The sequence below is a fragment of the Hemicordylus capensis genome, chromosome 1 (genome assembly GCF_027244095.1).
Source record: "Hemicordylus capensis ecotype Gifberg chromosome 1, rHemCap1.1.pri, whole genome shotgun sequence".
NCBI lineage: Eukaryota > Metazoa > Chordata > Lepidosauria > Squamata > Cordylidae > Hemicordylus > Hemicordylus capensis.
In genome coordinates, this window is record NC_069657.1 from 282,187,229 (window position 1) to 282,207,903 (window position 20,675).

Here is a 20,675-nt window from a genome sequence, read left to right on the forward strand (position 1 = left end):
ATGTTTTCAACTTCTTGTAACCTGGGTTTCCAGGGTTTTTAAACTGTTTTGAATGTTTTAACTGTTAATTGTTTTATGGTGTTTAATAGTCTCTTTTTAACTGTTAATTGATTTTAATTGTTTGGTTTTAATGTAAACCGCCCTGAGCCATTTTTGGAAGGGCGGTATAGAAATCGAATGAATAAATAATACTCTGTAAAGCCAAATTAATATACAAGAATAGACAAAGTCTGTTGATTACAATGTGTGGAAGTTAAGATTACCAACTTGCAATTTCCACACTTGTTGAAACATGAGTGAAAATTGAACTTCCACCTTGAACATAATATTTTTAAATATGTAAATATTAGTTAAAACTAGTAGTTTGTAACTGTTGGCCCATGGATTCAGTCTCAGTTCTCAAGGTTGCCTTCTAGTTTCTGAACTGCCAATCCACTTCCCCACCTGCTTTTGTGGGACATTGGGAAGCAGCTCAGAGTCTGTTTACCAGTGAGAAGGCTAGGCTTTGGAGAGAACTTGATTTCATATAAAAGTTCAAAGTCATTTAGGGCTGAGGAGAGTAGTACTGTGGTGTTGTTTTTTGAGAGACTAGAAAAGACATATCTGTGTGATCTGGTTTCTTGATGCTTGGTGAAAATCTGCAGCCATCTACTACTGGGTAACCAGTCCTAAATATTATTTTTCCTCTCCCTCATTGCTACAATAACCACCTGTGAAATGTGGTCAGATCAGATCTACACCTGACTTAACTCAGGCTTGAAGTTTTCTTCTGCCATTAAGTCCTTGGAGTAGTAGCTACCAATCTGGGTAGAATTACCTTTCTTTTTATTCCAACAACTCCAGTTGGTGGGGACTAGAGACAGGGCATTTTCAGTTGTGACCCCTTGGCTTTGGAATGCCCTCCCTGAAAAGCTTTGCCAGGGTTCCTCCTTAAGCATTGTTAAAAAACACATCTTTTAAAAAGAGGCATTGGTCCAAACAAGCTTCCCCAACCTGTGGCCCTCCAGATGTTGCTGAACTACAACTCTCAGAATATCCAGCCACAAATTGTGGCTAGGGATGCTGGGAGTTGTAGTTCAGTAACATCTGGAGGGCTGCAGGTTGAGGGAAGCCTAAAGAACTAAAAAAACCCTACCAGATCTTTGGTTATATCTGGTAGGTTCTTTAGTTTTTATAATTCTCAATTTTTGGCTTTTAAAATGGCTTTTTATTTGTAACTTAATTCTGATTGTGGTTTTAGCCTGACTTGTAACTTGTTTATTTAATTAGATTAATTTTATTAGTTTTATTTCACATTGTATCTATTCTGTTGTTGTGAGCTGCTCCGAGCAGAAGTGTACTGGAGGAGTGGGGTATAAATATTATAAATAAATAAACAAACTCCTGTGACACCTTATATCCTCCCTTGACATAATAAATCCTGTTTATGAAAGTTATTACTGATTGAATCCATAACTGGTATTGTTAGATGGGGAGCCCAGCAGGTCAGAGAGAGTGACTAAATATGTGTGTAAAAGTGGAAAGGTCGGATCAAAAATCTAAGCAGTTGTCATCAAATGATTTGCTTAGAGGGACAGAGCTCTTTGAATATTCCAATGGGCTCTTCTGAATATTTTGCACTGTAATAGAGCCACAGCTCCATTGACAAATAAACCACGTTATCTCTTTCTTCTCTCTCCTTTTTATTTCTGTTGAACTCCTGAATGTGTTTCCAAGCCTCATGGGAACCACTAGAATAAATTAGTAAGGGCAACTAGTATGCATATTTTTGTTATATTGCTGAAATCAATTTACTATAAACAAGAATTTTAATTAATGCAGCTTATTAATAACTGTTATAAGCAAGCAGATGCTCAGTGCGATTGTTGATTTTTTACATAAAATGCTCACTTCCTTATTCATCGCAACAGTAGATTCCACTGTGATAAGGGAATACTAATGACTGTGTTAAGTTTGTGCGTCTGATTATTTTGCATATTATTGCACTTGAATTCATTTTCCGTAGTGCTGATTACTTTAAGTTGTCTTCAATTTTATTATTTTCAGCATCCTGTCTTGATGGCAGCAAGTCTCTCGGAAAGCTGTTTTCTGTATTACTTGGTGAAATAAACTGGGAAAGAGGAGAGAACTGTGCAGAATGTGCATAGTTACCAATTGTCGCATAGCCCAGCTATTAGCAAAAACAAGACTCTCTGGCCCAGTTCAGACATAATACAGAACCAGGCCCCCCCCTCCCCCAGTGTGCTTACCTGTCTGACTTCGGACATAAGCGCTGGCCTCCTCTCTGCAGTCTGTGAGACTGCAGAAAGGAGGGGGAACTGGCCTCCGGGCTTCCTCCTTTGATTGATGGACAGCCACGGCAGCCAATCAGGATGGAGAGATGAAGGAGCTTCCTTCCCTCAACTCCATTCCTGGGGAAGGCTGCTTCCATTACTGAATTGAGACATAATGGAAGCAGCTGCAAACCAGAGGCCTGAGCATTGAACCTCACTGAAACCGAGGGTGCAAATTGGAGTTTGGTGAGTGAACCCTTGGGTTGAGTTAGGGTCTGAACTGCGGTTTTCCGCATTCAGATGTTCAGGTTTGGGGACCTCTGGATGCTCTGCCTCCAGTTCCCCATTACCTGTGAACCCGGCGTCTTTCCTTTTTTAAAAACTCCACCATGAATACTGGTTATTTTTCAGAGAGGCAATGTGTGCCTTTTTTCTAAGCCAGTTATTTTCTCGGGGGGTGGGATGGGTGGGTAGCTTCATTTGTTCAGCCACCTGCAGCTGCCTCCTTTGGCTGCTTGCTCCATCCATCCTCCCTTCAGCTGGGCTGCTAGCCAATGGAAGGAGGATGGACGCAGCTGGACAAGTGGCTGAAGGAGACGGATTCCGGCAGCTGAAGGTGGCCAGCGGTGGGAGTCCTGGCCTGGGGGAGTGGGGAGCTCAGTGACTCCTCCTGGAGGCTTGGTGGCTCCCGGACGCAGGGCATGACAGCATCTTTGAACCTGTTGGCACCGTTACAGCTCTGCCCCTGATCTGAGTCCTGTGATGAAGGAATGAATTGGGAGACAGTGGGAATTTGTGATGCTGTAACAAGTTTGGCATATTGAGTGAAAATCGTTATTGAAATAGAACATGTGTTTGAAACCGTGTTTGAAGCATTGGGAACCAAGAAAATGGTGCCTTTTGAGCATTGCATTGTGAGTGTAATAGTAGAGAAAAGAAATACATCCCACATCATATTACTGCTGTAATACAGGCAAACCTCGTTCCTCTTCTACTACCGTGAGTAATGAAACCACAAGTAACAAGGCATTGTGCCTATAGAGAACAGGGGATTGGGTTACTGGATGGGGGGGAAAGGGCAAAACGCATCCAAAAAGGCGCAAAAAACCCCAACCACCTAGTTCAGCGTGCACTGTGCTCACCTTGTGCCCAGAAATGCCCCCCAAACCACAAAATGCCCCCCAACTGTGAAACGCAATTATCAAAACACAATTATCACATTTCAAGACACCTTTGTGTATGCAGAGGTTGTGACTCCCCCCACCCGCCTTCTTCAAATGCATTCGGGTCACTGAAGCCCCCCAAATATTATTCAGAACTACCCTCAAAAAATAATTTGTCAAGTTATTCTCTGGTGAGCTGTTCGGGCATGCTCACTTTGCTTGTCAGAAGCTCTATATAAATGCAGCAGTGATAGCAGCAGGAATATGGAAGAAATAGCCAACCCACCTGTATTTATATCTGTGACTTACGGAGAAATACGTTTTGGCTTCTGTTTCTTTGAAATCTGCTTCAGCCTGCTCCTTCCAATGCATTCTAACCAGGGAGTTCTCTAGCTTAGGTGGCTTCAGTAGCCAATTGGCAGCTTGGTACCTCAAATCAAGATTCATCCAGGCACCTTACCTAAAGATAGCATTTATGCAAACAAGCTGTAAGGGTCATCTGGAGGTTCTTGATTAAATCTGGGTATCTACTGAGATTTTGCAGCAAACTGCTTGCAAACATTTGGGGTCAAAATACCCCCCCCCCAAAAAAACCATAATGGGTAAGTATTGTTCTTCTGCATGGTCTTCTGTGCCTTACACCATAGGGCTTTGCACCTGCGCAGGGAACATTTCGGAACGTTCCAAGCTCCTTTGAGTTCAGATGGGAGCCCCACCTGGATCCCCTTGCGCGCCTGTGTGAACCTCCTGTTCCCCAGTCTTTCTTGGTCCACTGAGCTTCCGAGATAGAGGGTTCAGCTAAATTTTTCTTTACCCTTCTATCCCATTGTTTTTCCCATTGTTATATCCCATTGTTTTCTGCTGTTATATCCCATTGTTTCTTCAACGTGATCTCTATCTTTTACACAAATGGGTTATGCACCTGCGCAGAGACCTCGTCGGAATCTAACAAGCTCAATTCTCCTGCTTTGGGCGGCAACTCTGCCCCCAGCCGCTATATGCGGTTGCACCACTCCTCATCCCCTCAGTCTTTCGTCATTTGCACTTCAGTGCACATTGTCAAGTCTTCAGCTCAACCGCGAATAGAAAAGTTATTTCCCTTGCTGGTTTCTCCTTGCTTCTTTTGTTCTTGTTTATTTTATTTGAATTCTTCATATAGTTAGTGTTTTTTCTTTGGCATTTTTTGTTTCTTGGTTTTCTTTGGGCTGCGATCCCAGATGGGACGGAGCGTGATGGCCTGCCGGCATTTGTTGTGCATGCCAGGCACTACCAACTTCAAGAAGTGTGTCCGGTGTGGATCCAAAATTCCTTCTCCTGATACTCACTTCAAGTGTCTTTTGTATTTGGGGGAAGCCCACATAGTTGAGACCTGTCTGCATTGCCAGAAGTTCACGAAACAGGCTCGCAAAAATAGGGCTTCTTGCTTGAGTGCAGCCCTGTGGGATTTGGCTCTCCGAACTTTGGAAGCCTTGTCTTTGAAACACATGATGAAAATGGCTTTGTCTATGGCATTGGAGCGCCTGACACCAGCGGTGGCAGAGGCCAAGAGTGCAACCTCGGTACCGGTATCGACGCCTTCTGTGGTACCTCCTTTGGCTGTGATTGAGCCTGTGGTGGTGGAGCGCCTCCGCATTGTCCTACAGTCACAGTGCTGAAATCATCTCTGGTTTGGGGGACTTAAATAAATAAGTATGTAAATTATTAAATATACAGACATGTGAATGTCCACACAAGTACAGAGAACAAAGATGTAAATAAATAAAGATGTAAAAATAGACAAAAAGAGAGAGAGACATGGAATACTGTATTTACCTGAGTCCAAGACTAGGTCCCATCACCCCCCACCCCCCAGTTCTCTGATGTTCTGTATTTAACCTTTATTTTTTAAGAGGCTTATCTTAAATTCAGAGTCATCTTGGATTTTGGTAAATATGGCAGGAATATCTCTGATATTTATGAGCAAAGTAACATGTAACAAAGTAACATGTAACAAGTAACAAAGTAACATGAGAGCCAGCCTGGTGTAGTGGTTAGAGTGCTGGACTAGGATCGGGGAGACCCGAGTTCAAATCCCCATTCAGCCATAAAACTAGCTGGGTGACTCTGGGCCAGTCACTTCTCTCTCAGCCTAACCTATTTCCCAGGGTTGTTGTGGAAGAGAAACTCAACTATGTAGTACACCGCTCTGGGCTCCTTGGAGGAAGAGCGGGATATAAATGTAATAATAATAATAATGTATTACAAGTTAATAAGAATGACCCATTCACAGCAGCAGCAGTCATTGGGGGGAAATAATACTGTCTTTTTAGCTTTCCCACCTATAGTGGGAAAGAATCCAATGGTTCTGATTACCTTCAAATGGAATAGAATCAAATTTGCTGATAAATCCTTGTTCAGCAGTTTCACACTGGGGTTTCCCTTTTGAACTATTTTCGTTGGAGTAAGGTTACTTTGAGAACAAAAGGAAAGTGTCCTGGGAGAATGAAATGTTCTCCTGCTAGCTCAGTCAGATTTGCCTTTGTTTTGTTATTTTGATGAGAGATTGACTTGCTTATCCTGTATGAACAGCAAAAAGGCACTGTTGTCAGGTAATGGCATATATCACAGTGGATGATGAGTAGATGAATGAGCCTGGCGGTGATCGATCTTGAAATAGTGTTGTGAGAGTGGCTATAGGAACAGAGCTGGCATCTAAGAGCACCATCTCCAAGTTTGTGTTGCTGTTAGCCTGTTGTTGCTTATGTGTAACCTATTTAGATTAGGGAAGGCTAATCTAAGGCCTGTGAGAGAAGTATCATTGTCCAGAATGGGCTACAGATGATATGTTAGAATTGAAGCTGTAAGGGGGAAGTAGTGTGTTGTCACTATCTCATCTAAGACGTTCATACAAAGTCTCAGTTCTAACTCCTTTATAATAATGCCTTTATAATGTGCACACACAAATGTCAGTATAACAGCTTTAAGAATGAAGATAATGGGATACACTGCTATATAAGACAGATCTTGACCACTTTTCTTTTGATCTAAGAGCCAGCCTCCAAATTTTGGAGTCAGACAGTGGACACCTGACAAAATTACCAGACTTCGTAACTGACATAGTAGGAGGGGGAGGGTAAATGGGCTACTCTTAATGCTCTCTACAACTAACATACTTACATACAGAACAGAAACAAGGCTGCTTGGGACAAATAAAGATTTTATTAAACAAATCTACCTTTGAATATCCTAGTCTAGGTGCCATGGCTCTGTGGCACCTGGGATTTGTCAAGCCCTGGTATTAAAAAGTATATTTTAATATTGTCAAATAAGAATTGGGATTCCTCTGGCTCCATTGAAAGTCCATCTACATGAGCTAATAATCTCTTGGGGTAGCGGCTCTTTTGCAACAAGTGAATCCTGCTTAGCTGCCAAAATTGTAATACTACTACCTTTGCAGTGAGATAATCCTGGGCAGTATGAATTTGCAGTGAATGGAATGAGTATGGTAGTAATTGCTTCACTCATACTATACACAGTTTGTTTCCCGCCAAGATAATTGCAAAGTTTCATGAAAAAAAGATGTAGCAGCCTAATTATAGCTTGTAGTTACTTTCAAGTCATAAAGTGTGCTTTGCTATTTAAAATTTTTCATAGAGTGATTGAAGATTTAAATCAGAAGAATATCCACATGAGAAGCCGTGATCTCTCTAATTTTTTTCACCTGTGTGAGGAATGAGTTTTGTTCTGGGTGGCAGTATCAAGGAAGTGTGTGCACACAGAGAGAGGAGAGGAGAGCTGGTCTTGTGGCAGCAAGCATGACTTATCTCCTTAGCTAAGCAGGGTCCACCCTGGTTGAATATGAATGGAAGACTTGATGTGTGAGCACTGTAAGATATTCCCCTCAAGGGATGGAGCCACTGCTCCGGGAAGAGCAGAAGGTTCCAGGTTTCCTCCCTGGATAGGGAGGGCTGAGAGAGATTCCGGCATGCAACCTTGGAAAAGCTGCTGCGAGTCTGGGTAGACAGTACTGAGCTAGATGGACCTATGCTCTGACTCGGTATATGGCAGCTTCCTATGTTCCTACATACATTTAGAGTGAGGCCTTCCTGATTCAACCTGAGAAGGATCTAAAATTAACTGAGTGGACATCAAAAAACGTGTGAGTGCACACACATGTACACATCTTAGGGGGAACACTGATGAGAAGCCATAGTAAACTTATTGTGTGAAAGAAAGAAATATCCTAAAAGCGTTTTTAAAATTAGCCCTATTTGGATTAGTCCAGTCATACTCCTGATGTCACCAGAAATGCAGTGGGATCTAGAATCCTGCTGGCCAAGAACTAGGGATATGCATGAAATGGATTTTGCGATTCATTTTGAGCTCGAAACGAATAGCAAAATTACTGGCCGGTTTCCCTGACTGATAGTGCTGCAGTGGATGTGGAATAGAATTTAAAAGGCTGAGGTTTTATTTTCCCAATATAGCAACTGGGAGGGAGAGAGCTAGAAAGTACAAAAGTGGGGAACCTTACACATCTTTAAACCAGATTGGGTGTACGTGCAGCTGATATGCCTGAGGTCACTGCTGTTTGAGCGGTTATGCAGAGATGTTGAGGAACATAACAGCTGTGCTGCTTGCAGGTACTTTGCTGTGGTGAAGAGCAGGACAAAGAAGAGAAGTTCAAGATGTAAACGAAAGTTAGTGCCTTCCCTGCATGCTAGAGTGCATGTGCTCAGAGGCACTGAAGCACTCAGAGCTGCCCCAGCCAAATTGTTTCAGTGGGGGCAAGCAGGCACTTTAAAAGGAGAAAGGAAGGTCTTACCTGCTCCTCCCTTGCTCCCCCCCCCCCGAGCAGCCCTGTTTCTATTTAGCAGCCAGGCTGAAGACTCAAGATGGCGTCCACACATGTTGAGATGCCATTTCCTTCCTGATGCTGCCCAAAGCTGCTGGGAACAGGGAACTTCCTGTTCCCAGCAAGATGCAGCCGGGCAAACGGAGAGCCCAGCTACTAAATACAAGCAGAGCCACTTGGGGGTGGTGGAGGAGCAAGTGAGGGGCAAGTAAGACCTGTCTTCCTCGTTCTAAAGTGCCTGCGCTCTTGCTCCCCCACCCCCAACGGATGTGCATGAAATGATTTGTGCACATCCCTAATTCTGAATAGGGGCAGCCCATCCTCTAGAGTCTAGACAGACCGAGGTGATTGCCTAGGACACCAAGTACAGTAGGGGGTGCAGCTCTCTGGGAGGAAGTTGGGCAGGACCTGCCTCCTATCTGGGTTTCTGGCTTGCTTCTTCCTCCTCTCCCCTCAGTGCGCTCTGTCCTCACCCCTCCCTGCTTTGCACTGCTCTGTTACTGCAGCGGCTGTTCAAGTGGGAGACTCCATCTTAAGTGCCTGGACCCCAAAGAGGAAATAAGTGGTGTGTGCGATAGTTGATTTGGCTGCTGTTGAGCCTGGTTGATTGCAGTGGGTAGCTCCTCGCAGTGTTGTTAACGGCTTCCCGCTGCCTTTCGGGAAGATAGGTTTGATAAGAACTGTAAATTGGGAGCATTGAGATGCAGAGCTGCGCGCACGCACACGCACACACACCCACACCCCAGCATTGGCCCTGTTCCAGGTACTGGGTGAACTACTTGCACAGAACCTTCCTTTTACTATGCTGTGTCCATACTAAGAGTATATATGATGGCCTGGCAACAAGATGACAACCCCTTTCCACCAAGTAATCTACAACCTAGGCTGCCATTTGCTACTGTAACTCAGAGCTGCTCAGCCCTCCTACAGATATTGGCTTACAACTCCCATAATTCCTGGCTGTTGGCCATTGTGGCTGGGGATTATGGGAGTTGTAGTCGAAAAATAGTTGCGAGTGGGGGGAGTTGAGCAGGTCATCTGTAACCAAACAGTTATGGGATTACAGTAGTAAAACCCCCAGCATGGGTCTTAATTCTCTTTAGACCATTATTGCTACTAGTAGATAGATAGATATAAGTTTATTCGGTCATTGGCCAGCAAACATTTACAATAAACCGGTATGAATTTTACAAATAATACAACAAAACCTGGCCATAAAAGAGATAATATCAGTGTCCACATTAGTTAAAAGATAATTTAAATAAAATTCATCAGACCGGCCAGGCAAATTATCTAACTTAGGAGATATAAGTCTTAAATGGGGTTCACTATAAAAATCACAATAAAGAATAACATGCGAGGCAGATTCTATAACCCCTTTGCCACATGGGCAAAGTTGTAAAAATAGCGGAACTCCCTTAAACCTGCCATCCAATACTGCTGTTGGAAGAACATTTAAACATTTAAACGCGCTAAAGTGAGGGCTCGTCTAAATTTAGGGACAAGCACCACATCAAAGTACTTAGCTGGTTTAAGATTAATAGCTTGACTCCCTAAGTATAAACCCTGCTTGATCCATGCACCTTCTTGTTGAACTTCTGTATCCAGAACACGTTGCTTAACTAACTTTTTGGCTTGCTCAATTCCTACAGTATGCAAATCCTCTACGCAGAGACCAAAAAAAGAAAATTTACTCAAGACAGCTCGTTTCCAGCTCGAATTAAAACCATCATTCATAGCCAAAGAGGCTAAACCCGCCTGTCCAAAACTCAATTTTAACCAAAATCGAAAAATACAGCACCAGTATAAGGATTCCAGCCTAATAAGCCTAACTTCTCTTCTGATGGCAGCGTTCGGAGCACAACACGGTACCTGCAAAATGCAGCTAATAAACTGGATAGCCTCCAGTAAGGCAAAATTACTTGCAGGTCCCAGTTGGGCTCCATATAAGAGCAAATAACTATATATTTGCTATATATGACTATATAAAGCCCCTGATGGCGCAGTGGTAAAACTGCCGCCCTGTAACTAGAAGGTTACAAGTTCGATCCTGACCAGGGGCTCAAGGTTGACTCAGCCTTCCATCCTTCCGAGGTCGGTAAAATGAGTACCCAGAATGTTGGGGGCAATATGCTAAATCATTGTAAACCGCTTAGAGAGCTCCAGCTATAGAGCGGTATATAAATGTAAGTGCTATAAAGTCTCACTGTCGCAGGTTTAAAAGCAGCACCATGTGTAAAATGATAAGATTTGATCTTATTTACAACCAATTGAGCAGACTGCCTGATGGAGTTAAAATGGGCATTTCTAGAGCCAACAGAGTGAAACATAATTCCTAGATATTTAAAAGAATTAACCTGCTCAATCTTGTGTCCTTGTATGGACACAACGCCTAGCTCACTTGGTGAACACTAAGACTTTAGTTTTACTATAGTTTATTTCAATAGACTCTTGGATACAAAACAATGAAAAGAGTCTTAGGGCACGCTTAAGGCCTACAGGTGTCTGCGACATAATAGCCATGTCATCCACGTATAATAATATGGAGACATGCCTATCGGCTAACTTTGGTGGATGAATAGAAAGGGTGGACAAACAAGTAACCACAGAATTAACATAGATGTTGAACAAAGTAGGAGCAAGTATACAGCCCTGACATACTCCTCTAAAAGTTGGAATTTCTGATGTTAACTCTCCAGTTGGGCCATAATGAACTTTCAAACAAGTATGCTTATGCAGACTAACAATAAGTTTCAGTAATATTTATCTATTCCAAGAGCTTCCAGTTTAGACCACAGTCTTTCTCTAGAAACCGTATCAAATGCAGCTTTAAGATCAATGAATGCTACATAGAAATGCTGAACCTGGGAACCTAGAATACTTCTCTGTCAGAAATTGAAGGGTAAAAGCATGTTCCGTGGTGGAATGACCCTCCCGAAAGCCTGCCAGCTTGATAGCTAAAATGTTATTTGCCTCGATCCAGTCTAGAAGTTTTATCAAAAGATGTCTTGCATAAATTTTACTAATAACATTAAGTAAGCTAATGGGGCGATAGTTGGCTGGGTCTTCACATCTACCTTTTTAATAAAGAGGAATTATTATAGCAAGGCCCAAATCACTGGGTATGTTAGCAGTTGTATCTATATAGATAAATAGTGAGGCTAAAACGGGGACGCACCAATCAAGATGCGCTCTGATAGCCTCAATAGAAATGTTATCACTACCAGGGGCTTTGCCATTACTAAATTTGTGAATAAGTTTTTCAATCTCTGAACAGGAGACTGGGTTCCACCTAAGAGTATCTCCACTTAGTTGCTCAGCATTATAAGCCATATGATCAGTCTTACTATAAAGCTTTAGGTAATGTTGTTCCTAAACCTGAGCTGGAATCACAGAAGCTGGAAGTGTAGGTGTTTTCGACAGAGCAGGTGAAACAAGCCTCCAAAACTTAGACTGATTGTTAGACCTAGCGGCCTCAATTAAATTAAGCTGGTTTTTATTAATGGCTTGTGCCTTCTTCTCCCTAAGCAACCTCTTTTAGGTGGATTTCATTGAAAGCGCCCTTTGCCTATTTTCCAAAGAGGGTGCTGTTCTATAAGTTAAAAAGGCCCTAAGTGTGTTATTTTTGGCAATACAACAATCCCCATCAAACCAGGAATGAGAAAAAGACTTGGCGTGATTTGAATTTTTACTTGGATATACTGAAGTGTCAAAAACTGGGCACAACAGTGCTAAGACTGAAGAAAAATGATCTAACATTGAACACCCCTGGGAGCCAATAGATCCTGTTATAATTGCTTCCTGTAAACTACACACCTCTGCTGACCCAAGTACATTAGCAACTTCTGTGGCAAGTTCCTCAGACCACCTCAATCTTTGGTGACTAGTATTCCTAAAAACTTCAGAAGCATAGGGTGATGATCGCTTTTATTGCTACAGGTCAGAGAAGCAAGTATCTTATTTACCTGAATTCAAGACTAGTCCCTCCAACAAGTTATTTGATGTTAGAAGGGGAGGGGGTCCATATTAAATGCAGAACTTGATCATTTGTTTGTGACAAAGGCAGAACATATTTTGTGTAGTGTGTGTGTGTGTGTGTGTGTGTGTGTGTAGACCCCCCCCAGCTCAAGCATGGAAATATGTTAATATGCATAGGAAAATTAGAGCTGTGTTTGGGGGGCAGGAAGCATTCTGCCTGAAATATGGGAATATTTGTGGGGAATGGGTCATAATTGATTGATCTGTATAAATCAAAGCAAGAACTGTTTAAATTGTTGGTACAGTATCAAAGAAACTTCAGATGTTATAAACATTCCAGTGGGAAAGGTGGAATTAACATGTTCAGAGGAGAAGGAAGATTATAAAAACTGTCCTAGGAAATGCCTACTGGCCGAAATAAAAATTAATTGAAACAATGAAGGAGATAATTAAGATGAGACATTTGCTAAATGCAATATTTTTTAAAAAAATATCTGCCAAAGAAGTAATCTCACATACAAAAGCTGGGACGATTTTCATAATTATTGCGATTCATTTGTGCAAACAGCTGCAGTCGCTCTGAATGGTATAAAAGTTTGTTAATATAAACATGCTTTGTTAATATAAAAACAGTTTCCCGCATGTCAAAGGTAATGGGAGAGTACTTTCAGCAAAACATGGATTCCTTTTTATTTGCTACTGTAAGTGTTCCAACGTTACGAATGGGCATGAAGAAACTTCTAAATTGCCTATGGTATCTATAACATTTTAAATGACTTGTTTATTTTATAGTAATACTGTATTACTTATTTTATAGTAGTATGGACATACAGGTCAAACTTATGCATGTTTACTTGGAAGTAAACTCCATTAGGATCAGTAGTGCCTACTTTTGCTAAGTATTATGGGTTAAGACCTATTGATTTCATACATGGAATTTGACTGTACAGCTGAATCCTAAATCTTTTTTTAAAAAAATAAAGCATGCATAGAATCTATACAATACAGAATAATAAAACAAAGGTGTGCTCAAACGGTTTCAGCAGGGGAGAGAAATAGGAACTTGTGATCACTTAATAATATGCTTTGAATAATTAAAGTTTGTAATAGACACTGGGTATTTCAGATAGATAATTTAATGATGTCTTTTCTCTTTCAGATATTGTTTTGTTTTTGCTTTGGGATACCTCACTGTGTGCCAAATTTCTAGAGTCTATATCTTTGATTATGGACAATATTCTGCTGATTTTTCTGGGTAAGAATAAAATCCCGTGTGTGTGTGTGTGTAATGGGAACAAATAAATACTAAGTTAAACTTTTACTTTTTCCTTGTATTTTATAGAAATCTGCACTATTTACTGGTGTTTTAATTGGTTTTTATGATTTCTAGATTTCCTTATTTGTAATAGTAGAACAACAGTGGGTAATCTCTCCTTCACTTTGGTAGTATATGAAGGAAGACTTTTCTGGTCTGAGTTGCCTGTACCCAATTCTTTGCCTAGATGTTTCATGGCTCTTTTCAGGGCATAGCTAGATACAGCACTAAAGATCCATAAACAGGATCTTCCCTTAAAAAAAAACTAATAGGGGCTTCAGGCCACAGTGATTTAGGCATTTGATGCTTTCCTCAGAGGTTATTACTGATAAAAATCACCTCACCACTGTGTACGTTTGCACAATTTTCAGTAACCCAGAGTTAAAGGGTCAGCCACCTCCTAGGGGTGTACACAAAACCGGTTTGCCCAGTTCAGTTCAAGTCTAAACCAGACTTTAACTAATGTTTTACTTTTGTTTTTATCTTCTTGTAAACCGCCCAGAGACGTAAGTTTTGGGCAGTATAAAAATATGCTAAATAAATAAATAACGGAACCGGGCTTATTTGTTTCCAAAGAGACCTGCTTGGTTCACATTTTATCTGGATCGGGGGTTCTACAATTCAAAAAAATAATTGTTTTTAAAAAACAAACTCACCGTCTCTGGGGGTTGCTGCTGTGGGAAGGTCTCTGGCGGTTCCCCATCCCCCTAGGCCATTTTTTTGGCCATTTTAGTCCTTTCTGATGTGGTGGCAGCCTACAAAATGACCACCACGATGTCAGAAAGGACCGGAATGGCCCAAAAATGGCCAGGGGTGGGTGGGCGGGAGGAGGGGGAAATGCCAGAGAACTCCTCAGAAGTGGTGAGTTTAAAAAAATCTTTTTAACTGTAGAACCCCAAGCCGGCCTGAGGGGTAGGGGTTGGCTTGGCCTCAAGCTGAACCAGGCCCAGACCAGTTCAATGGTGAATTAGTTTGAGGTCGAGCTAGTTCACACATCCCTAGCCTCCTCCTCCTCAGCTTCATAGACTCAGTACAAGCAGCTTCTTCCTCCTCCAGCTGCTAGTTAACAGTAATAATAATTAGTTCTATGGAAGATCTTCCAAGTGAGAAATTCCAAATGACTTGAGCACAAAGGAACAGTTCCTTGGTTGTAAATGAAAAGCTGGCTTTTACCAGAAGTGTGATAAAATCCAGTGAGAATCTAATATGCAACAGAAATTTGTGGGCCAAATTTATCTCTGGATAAAACAGTTTGATTGATCAATTGATCAGTCAGTCAGAAGACTGATATATATCAAAATTATGTATATGTTGGAAACAAAAAATTAATCACTTGTTAAGTTGTTTTTTGAATGAAATATAAATATTGACAAATTCAGTGTCAACTGTAGGAGGGTGGTTCAGTTTGGAATAAATAGTATCTGCATTTACAGGTTCTAAAATTAAAAAAATACCTTATTGGCTGCTGTATTGTTGATGTGTTAGAATTCTGTTTTATGTTGTTTTTAAAGACTGTTGTAAGCTGCCTTGGATGCTCTTTTGGGGGGAATGGTGGGGCATTAATTCTTAAAATACATCTTGTCAGTTCTTTGAGAAAGTATTTAGTTCTATAATATGTGTAAACTCAGATGGCTGGAACGACACTTGAGGAAGAGTGATAATGAATCCGACTGAACACAGGCTAGAACAGAAGAAGAATTAGTCAAGGCTTTAACCAAACCATGCCAGCAAATTTGGAGAATGACACAGTGGCCAACAGACTGCAAGAGGTAGTATACATACCAATACCAAAGATTGGAGACCTAACAGATTGTTCAAATGACTGCATAATATCCTTAATTTCACATGCTTGCAAAATACTGCTCAGGATTATCCAATGCAGATTAGAGCCCTATGTGGAAAGGGAAATGCCGGATGTTCAAACTAGTTTCAGAAAAGGCCGAGGAACCAGAGATATCATTGCTGATGCACGCTGGATAATTGAGAAAGCCAAAGAATACAAAAAAGAAGTCAATATGTGCTATATTGACTACAGAAAAGCCTTCAGTTGTGTCAACCATGTCAAGTTGTGGAATATCCTTAGGAAAATTAGCATCCCAGAACATCTCATAGTTCTCATGAGAAACCTTTACCCAGGGCAGGAAGCCACAGTCCAGACGGAAGATGGTGAAACAGACTGGTTCCAGATTGGCAAAGGAGTAAGGCAAGGCTGTATATGTTCTCATTATTTATTCAGTTTATATGCTGAACATATACTGAGGGAAGCTGGATAGGAAGATGAGCGCTCTTTTAAAGTTGGAGGAAGAAACATCAATAACCTGCGCTACACTGATGACCCCACTCTGATAACTGAGAATGCAGATGATCTAAAAACTCCAGTAGTAAAAATCAAGGAGCACAGTGAAAAAATGGGACTATGACTAAATGTAAAGAAGGCTAAACTAATGACAAGAGGTACAGCAACCAGCCTTAGAATTGACAGTGAAGACATTGACGTGGTGGACAGCTTCTGCCTTTTAGGATTGACCATCAACAGTAAAGGATACAGCAGTCAAGAAATACACCACAGACTAGCACTTGGTAGGGCTGCAATGAAAGCCTTGTAAAGGATATTTAGATGCCGTGATGTGTTTATACCTACGAAGATTAGAATCATTCAGACAGTGGTTTTCCCCATGACACTCTATGGATGCCAAAGCTGGACTTTGAAGAAGCAAGATAGAACAAGCATTGACGCTTTTGAACTTTGGTGCTGGAGAAGACTTCTGAGGATACCATGGACAGCCAGCAAAACAAACAAATGGATCATAGAACAAATCAATCTGGAACTTTCACTCGAGGCACAAATGACCAGGCTCAAACTATCATACTTTGGGCACATTATGCAAAGACCCAGCTCCCTTGAAGTCCATAATGCTTGGAAAGGTTGAAGGAAAAAGAAGATGAGGACGACCAGCAGCAAGGTGAATGGACTCCGTCACAACACGACAGCAATGAATGCACCACTGAGAGACCTAAAGGCCAAGTTGAAGACAGATCGTCCTGGAGACAATTTATCGATGTGGTCTCTAAGAGTCGATACTGTCTTGATGGCACTTAATCAATCAATCCATGGTGGTGGGGGTGGCGAAGAAATGCTTTTTCTCCACCTCCGTTCTATCTGCTCAGTGCAGACCAACGGAGCTGTTCTGTGTAGCAAATACATTGCTCCACACATTCCCCCAAGTTAATGGGGAAGGAACCATCTACAGCCCTTTGTGATCAGTTTGCATGTCACTTTGCAGATAAAGGCACTTAAATCTGTGCTGATCTGGACTCCAGGGTTTTGAGAGTTCCACCCGACATGCATCAGGTACCATCTGGTCCTGTTGTGTTTGATTCTTTTCGGTTAATACATCCTGAGGATGTGGACAAGATTCTGGGCAGTGTGCAAGTTGCTCTCTTGACCCTTGCCCTTCATGGCAAATAAAATCTGCCAGGGAGGGTACAGACAGATGGTTGGAGGTTATAATCAATGCCTCATTAAGGGAGGGCAAGCTACCATCATGCCTCAAGGAGGCGATGATAAGACCATTATTTTAAAAAGCCCTCCCTTGATTACTCCAACCTATACAACTATAGACTGGTTTCTAACCTTCCCTTCTTGGGCAAGGTGATAGTGTGTGTGGTGGTGTCCCAGCTGCAGAAGGTTTTGGATGATACAAATTACCTAGACCCTTTTCAATCTGGCTTCCATCCTGGATATGGGACTGAAATTGCCTTGGTCACTCTAGTGGATGACCTACGCCGGGAGCTTGACGGGAAGTGTGACCCTATTGGTTCTGCTGGACCTCTCGGTGGCTTTCGATACCATTGATCGTGGTATCCTTCTGGACCATCTCTCGAGTATAAGTATTGGAGGCACTGCTTTGGAATGGCTTTGGTCCTTGCTTGGAGAAGGGTCCAGAAGGTAGTGTTGGGAGACTATGCCTCGGCTCCATGGCCATTGGTCTATGGGGTCCTGCAGGGTTTGGTTTTGTCCCCCATGCTGTTTAACATCTACATGAAACCACTAGGAGAAGTCATCTGGGGACTTGGAATGAGTTGTCAGCAATATGCAGATGAAACTCAGCTCTATCTCTCCTTGTTACCTAATGCTAGGGTGGCAATGGAAATCCTGAATCGGGGGCTGGAGGCAGTGATGGGTTGGATGTGGGCTAACAAACTGAGATTGAATCCGGGCAAGACGAAGGTACTGTTGGTCAGTAGGAGAGCCGGTTGCACTCCCCTTGAAAGGCCAAGTGCACAGCTTGGGGGTACTGCTGGACCCAGCTCTGCTTTTGGAAGCTCCGGTGGAGAAGGTGGCCAGGGGTGCCTTTGCACAGCTTGGGCTAGTGCTCCAGCTGAATCACTTCCTCGAGAGTCAGATCTGGCCACTGTTACCCACGCCTTAGTCACATCACAGCTAGATTACTGTAACATGCTCTACGTGGGGTTGCCCTTGAAAAATATTCAGAAACTGCAGCTAGTACAAAATGCGGCAGCTAGGATGTTATCTGGATACAGATATTACCCCCATTTTGAAAGAGCTACATTGGCTGCCAACCTGTTTCTGGGTCCAATTTAAGGCTCTGGTTTTAACCTTTAAAGCCTTAAATGGTTTGAGCCCTGGATACCTGAGGGTCTGCCTGCTTCCAAGGGTTTCTGCCCACTTGACGAGGTCATCAGAGGGGGCCCTGTTCCATATGCCGACAATGAGAGAGGCTCACCTTGTTGTACATTGGACAGGGCTTTCTCAGTCGTTGCCCCCGGACTCTGGAATGCTCTCGGGGGGGTGGGGCTCATTTCCCCAGTCTCCATCACAGTTTTTAGAAAGCAAGTAACATCTTGGCTTTTTACCCAGGCTTTTAAACGAGTGCTTTGTGTCTTATGGTTCTATTGTACATGTTTGTTTGTTTTATTTATTTAGTACATTTATATACTGCCTCGTACAAAAAAAGTCCCTGGGCAGTTTAAACTTTTAATTAGATTTGTATTTTTATATTCCATTTGAATTCTTATTGTGTAGCTTTTTATGGTTTTATATTGTGTTTAAATGTTCTGTAAACTGCCTTGAGATTATTTTAATGAAAGGTGATATAAAAATTTAACAATAAAATAAATAAATGGAATTATGCTTATTTTCACACAACTCTTACAGAAATAATGGAACACTGAATTCAAAATAAAGTTAAATCTAATATGCTGAGAGAGAGAAATAGCTCTGTTCAGTAATTACATTGTACCTGTGTTCACCTGCATACACAAACATACATGTTTTTGCGTGAACGATTGTACACACATTGATTTAAAAGTGAACCTGAGTACAGATCCCTTAAATCCCTGGTACAGACAGGAAGCATACTGCTGTATCTTCATTCAACATAACATGAAAAACAGTTCCAGAGTACAGATCTGTACTAGTATACATTGTCTGCAGATTGTATGAGTGTTGAACATAATGTGTAAATAAAGCTAAAATTAGATTGAAATCATGAGTCCTATACAGTATCTTTAAAATTAGATGACAAACACTAATCAGAGTTCTGTATATTTATGCTGTTGATTGGACTGTGAGATGATTTTGCTACATACCAAACTCAATAGGACTTGTTTGCAGCTTGCCCCCAGTGTAAGTGTTATAAATGGTTGTGGGGAGGTCTTGTATCTGGGTGCACAACATGTTGAATGGAAGATCTCAACCTGAGAAGTGCAATGGGGAGCGGGAATTCCCTCTTCACCCTGCATTTTCTGATAAATTCCTATGAGTACTCTTGAAGGGGGAGGGAACAGGCCACTTGGGAGCCAATTTCTCTCACCTGCAATTTATTGTTTATTGTACTTATGAATACAATATGGCACCCTTTGCTCATTCTCAGTAGCTCTGGGGTGAGGCTCCCACCTATCCCGTTTCACTGAGGGTTATCTGATCACCTTTTTGTGCCAAGTAGGAATTTTTTGGGTTACACCCGATTGGCATTGGGGGTGGCCTTTTTCGCCTACTTCTCCTGGTAGCATTTCATTGTCTAGGCTGTTTGGTCACTTTGCAGGTGAGTGCGGGTAGGGGTAGGTTGTCTCGTATTGGTGTTTGACTGGAGGACCAATTAAGGCAAGTGGGAAGCCGAGGAACAGCCCTTGCAGGTTTTGTGGCCCTTGGGCTGGGATCTGCCCCTACGTGGAGGCTGGCTGGGTCCCACCACTCATTGTTTTGCCGCCTGGGTAGGGTGGGGCAGGCTGGTCTCCTCTTAGCAGGGATAAAACCTCACGGTTGTGGTGATGTCTGGACCTGGAGCCGGGCTGAATCAACACCCAGTCCTTCACTCTGTTGTGGGCAGCCCTCCTTATGAGGCTGACCCACATGGCTGGTACCCACACTCTATTTAGTATGTTCATCATGATTGATTGATTACATTTATAAACCACCCCATCCAGAGGCTCTGGGTGGTGTACAACTTTTTAAAAAGACATAAAACCCACAGTCATTGCAGATTATTTGTAAATCTAATTAATAAAGTGGCCCTGGATCTTCCAAATTATACGTGTCCTGTTGTTATTGGGGCTTGGCTGTGCAAACACTGGTGTCAAAAACATCTCACAGTAGTTACCCTTCCTGCTTGTCACAAGTTTCTGTATGTGTTTTTGCCTGCTCTCGTCATGCTGCTTTCCTCAAGCAGTTTTTCTGATAGTCTTTTTTTACTCTTCCTCCTCTGAGGGCAAAATGGTTTATTAAGCAGAACTGTGGTGGCAGTTGTAAGGAGACAGGAGCCACCAGTTTGAAACCTCTTAACTGTTTCTGGCATTCTTTTCCTATGCGAAAGCTCTGCTCATACGTAGCCTACCTTAGGAGGATTGTTTTTGTTGTCTCCATTTTTGTTTTATGAAATAATACTTTTCTGCATACTTGGGAAGCACCCCACATATGCAGAAATCCCTACCTTGACTGTGTGTGGCCCCATTTCACTGCCCTACTGGTTTGCATAGGGCAATGAAGTTTGCTATTAGAGGGAGTGATTTATATTGTAAAAATGTGTTTTATTTTTCTACTCTGAATTGTGTAATCAGAGAATGGTGTTCTCCTGGGTACTGATGAATCT

The 20,675-nt window shown here is 42.1% G+C and overlaps 1 protein-coding gene across 13 annotated transcripts in view; it reads left to right on the forward strand.

Annotated features, from left to right (window-relative positions):
* The window catches only part of MBOAT2 (membrane bound O-acyltransferase domain containing 2), a 173,478-nt gene that overhangs the window by 114,542 nt on the left and 38,261 nt on the right, over positions 1-20,675 (forward strand). For 12 of the 13 annotated variants that reach the window (XR_008313779.1, XM_053285777.1, XM_053285771.1 and 9 more), the window contains one exon: positions 13,408-13,503. Coding sequence is in view for 9 of the 13 variants with exons in the window: in XM_053285777.1 (XP_053141752.1) it covers positions 13,408-13,503 (96 nt within the window). In the remaining 4 variants the exon portion in view is untranslated. Of the gene's footprint in view, positions 1-2,430; positions 2,520-13,407; positions 13,504-20,675 lie in introns of those variants that run through there. The other variant, XM_053285778.1, reaches the window with a different exon arrangement.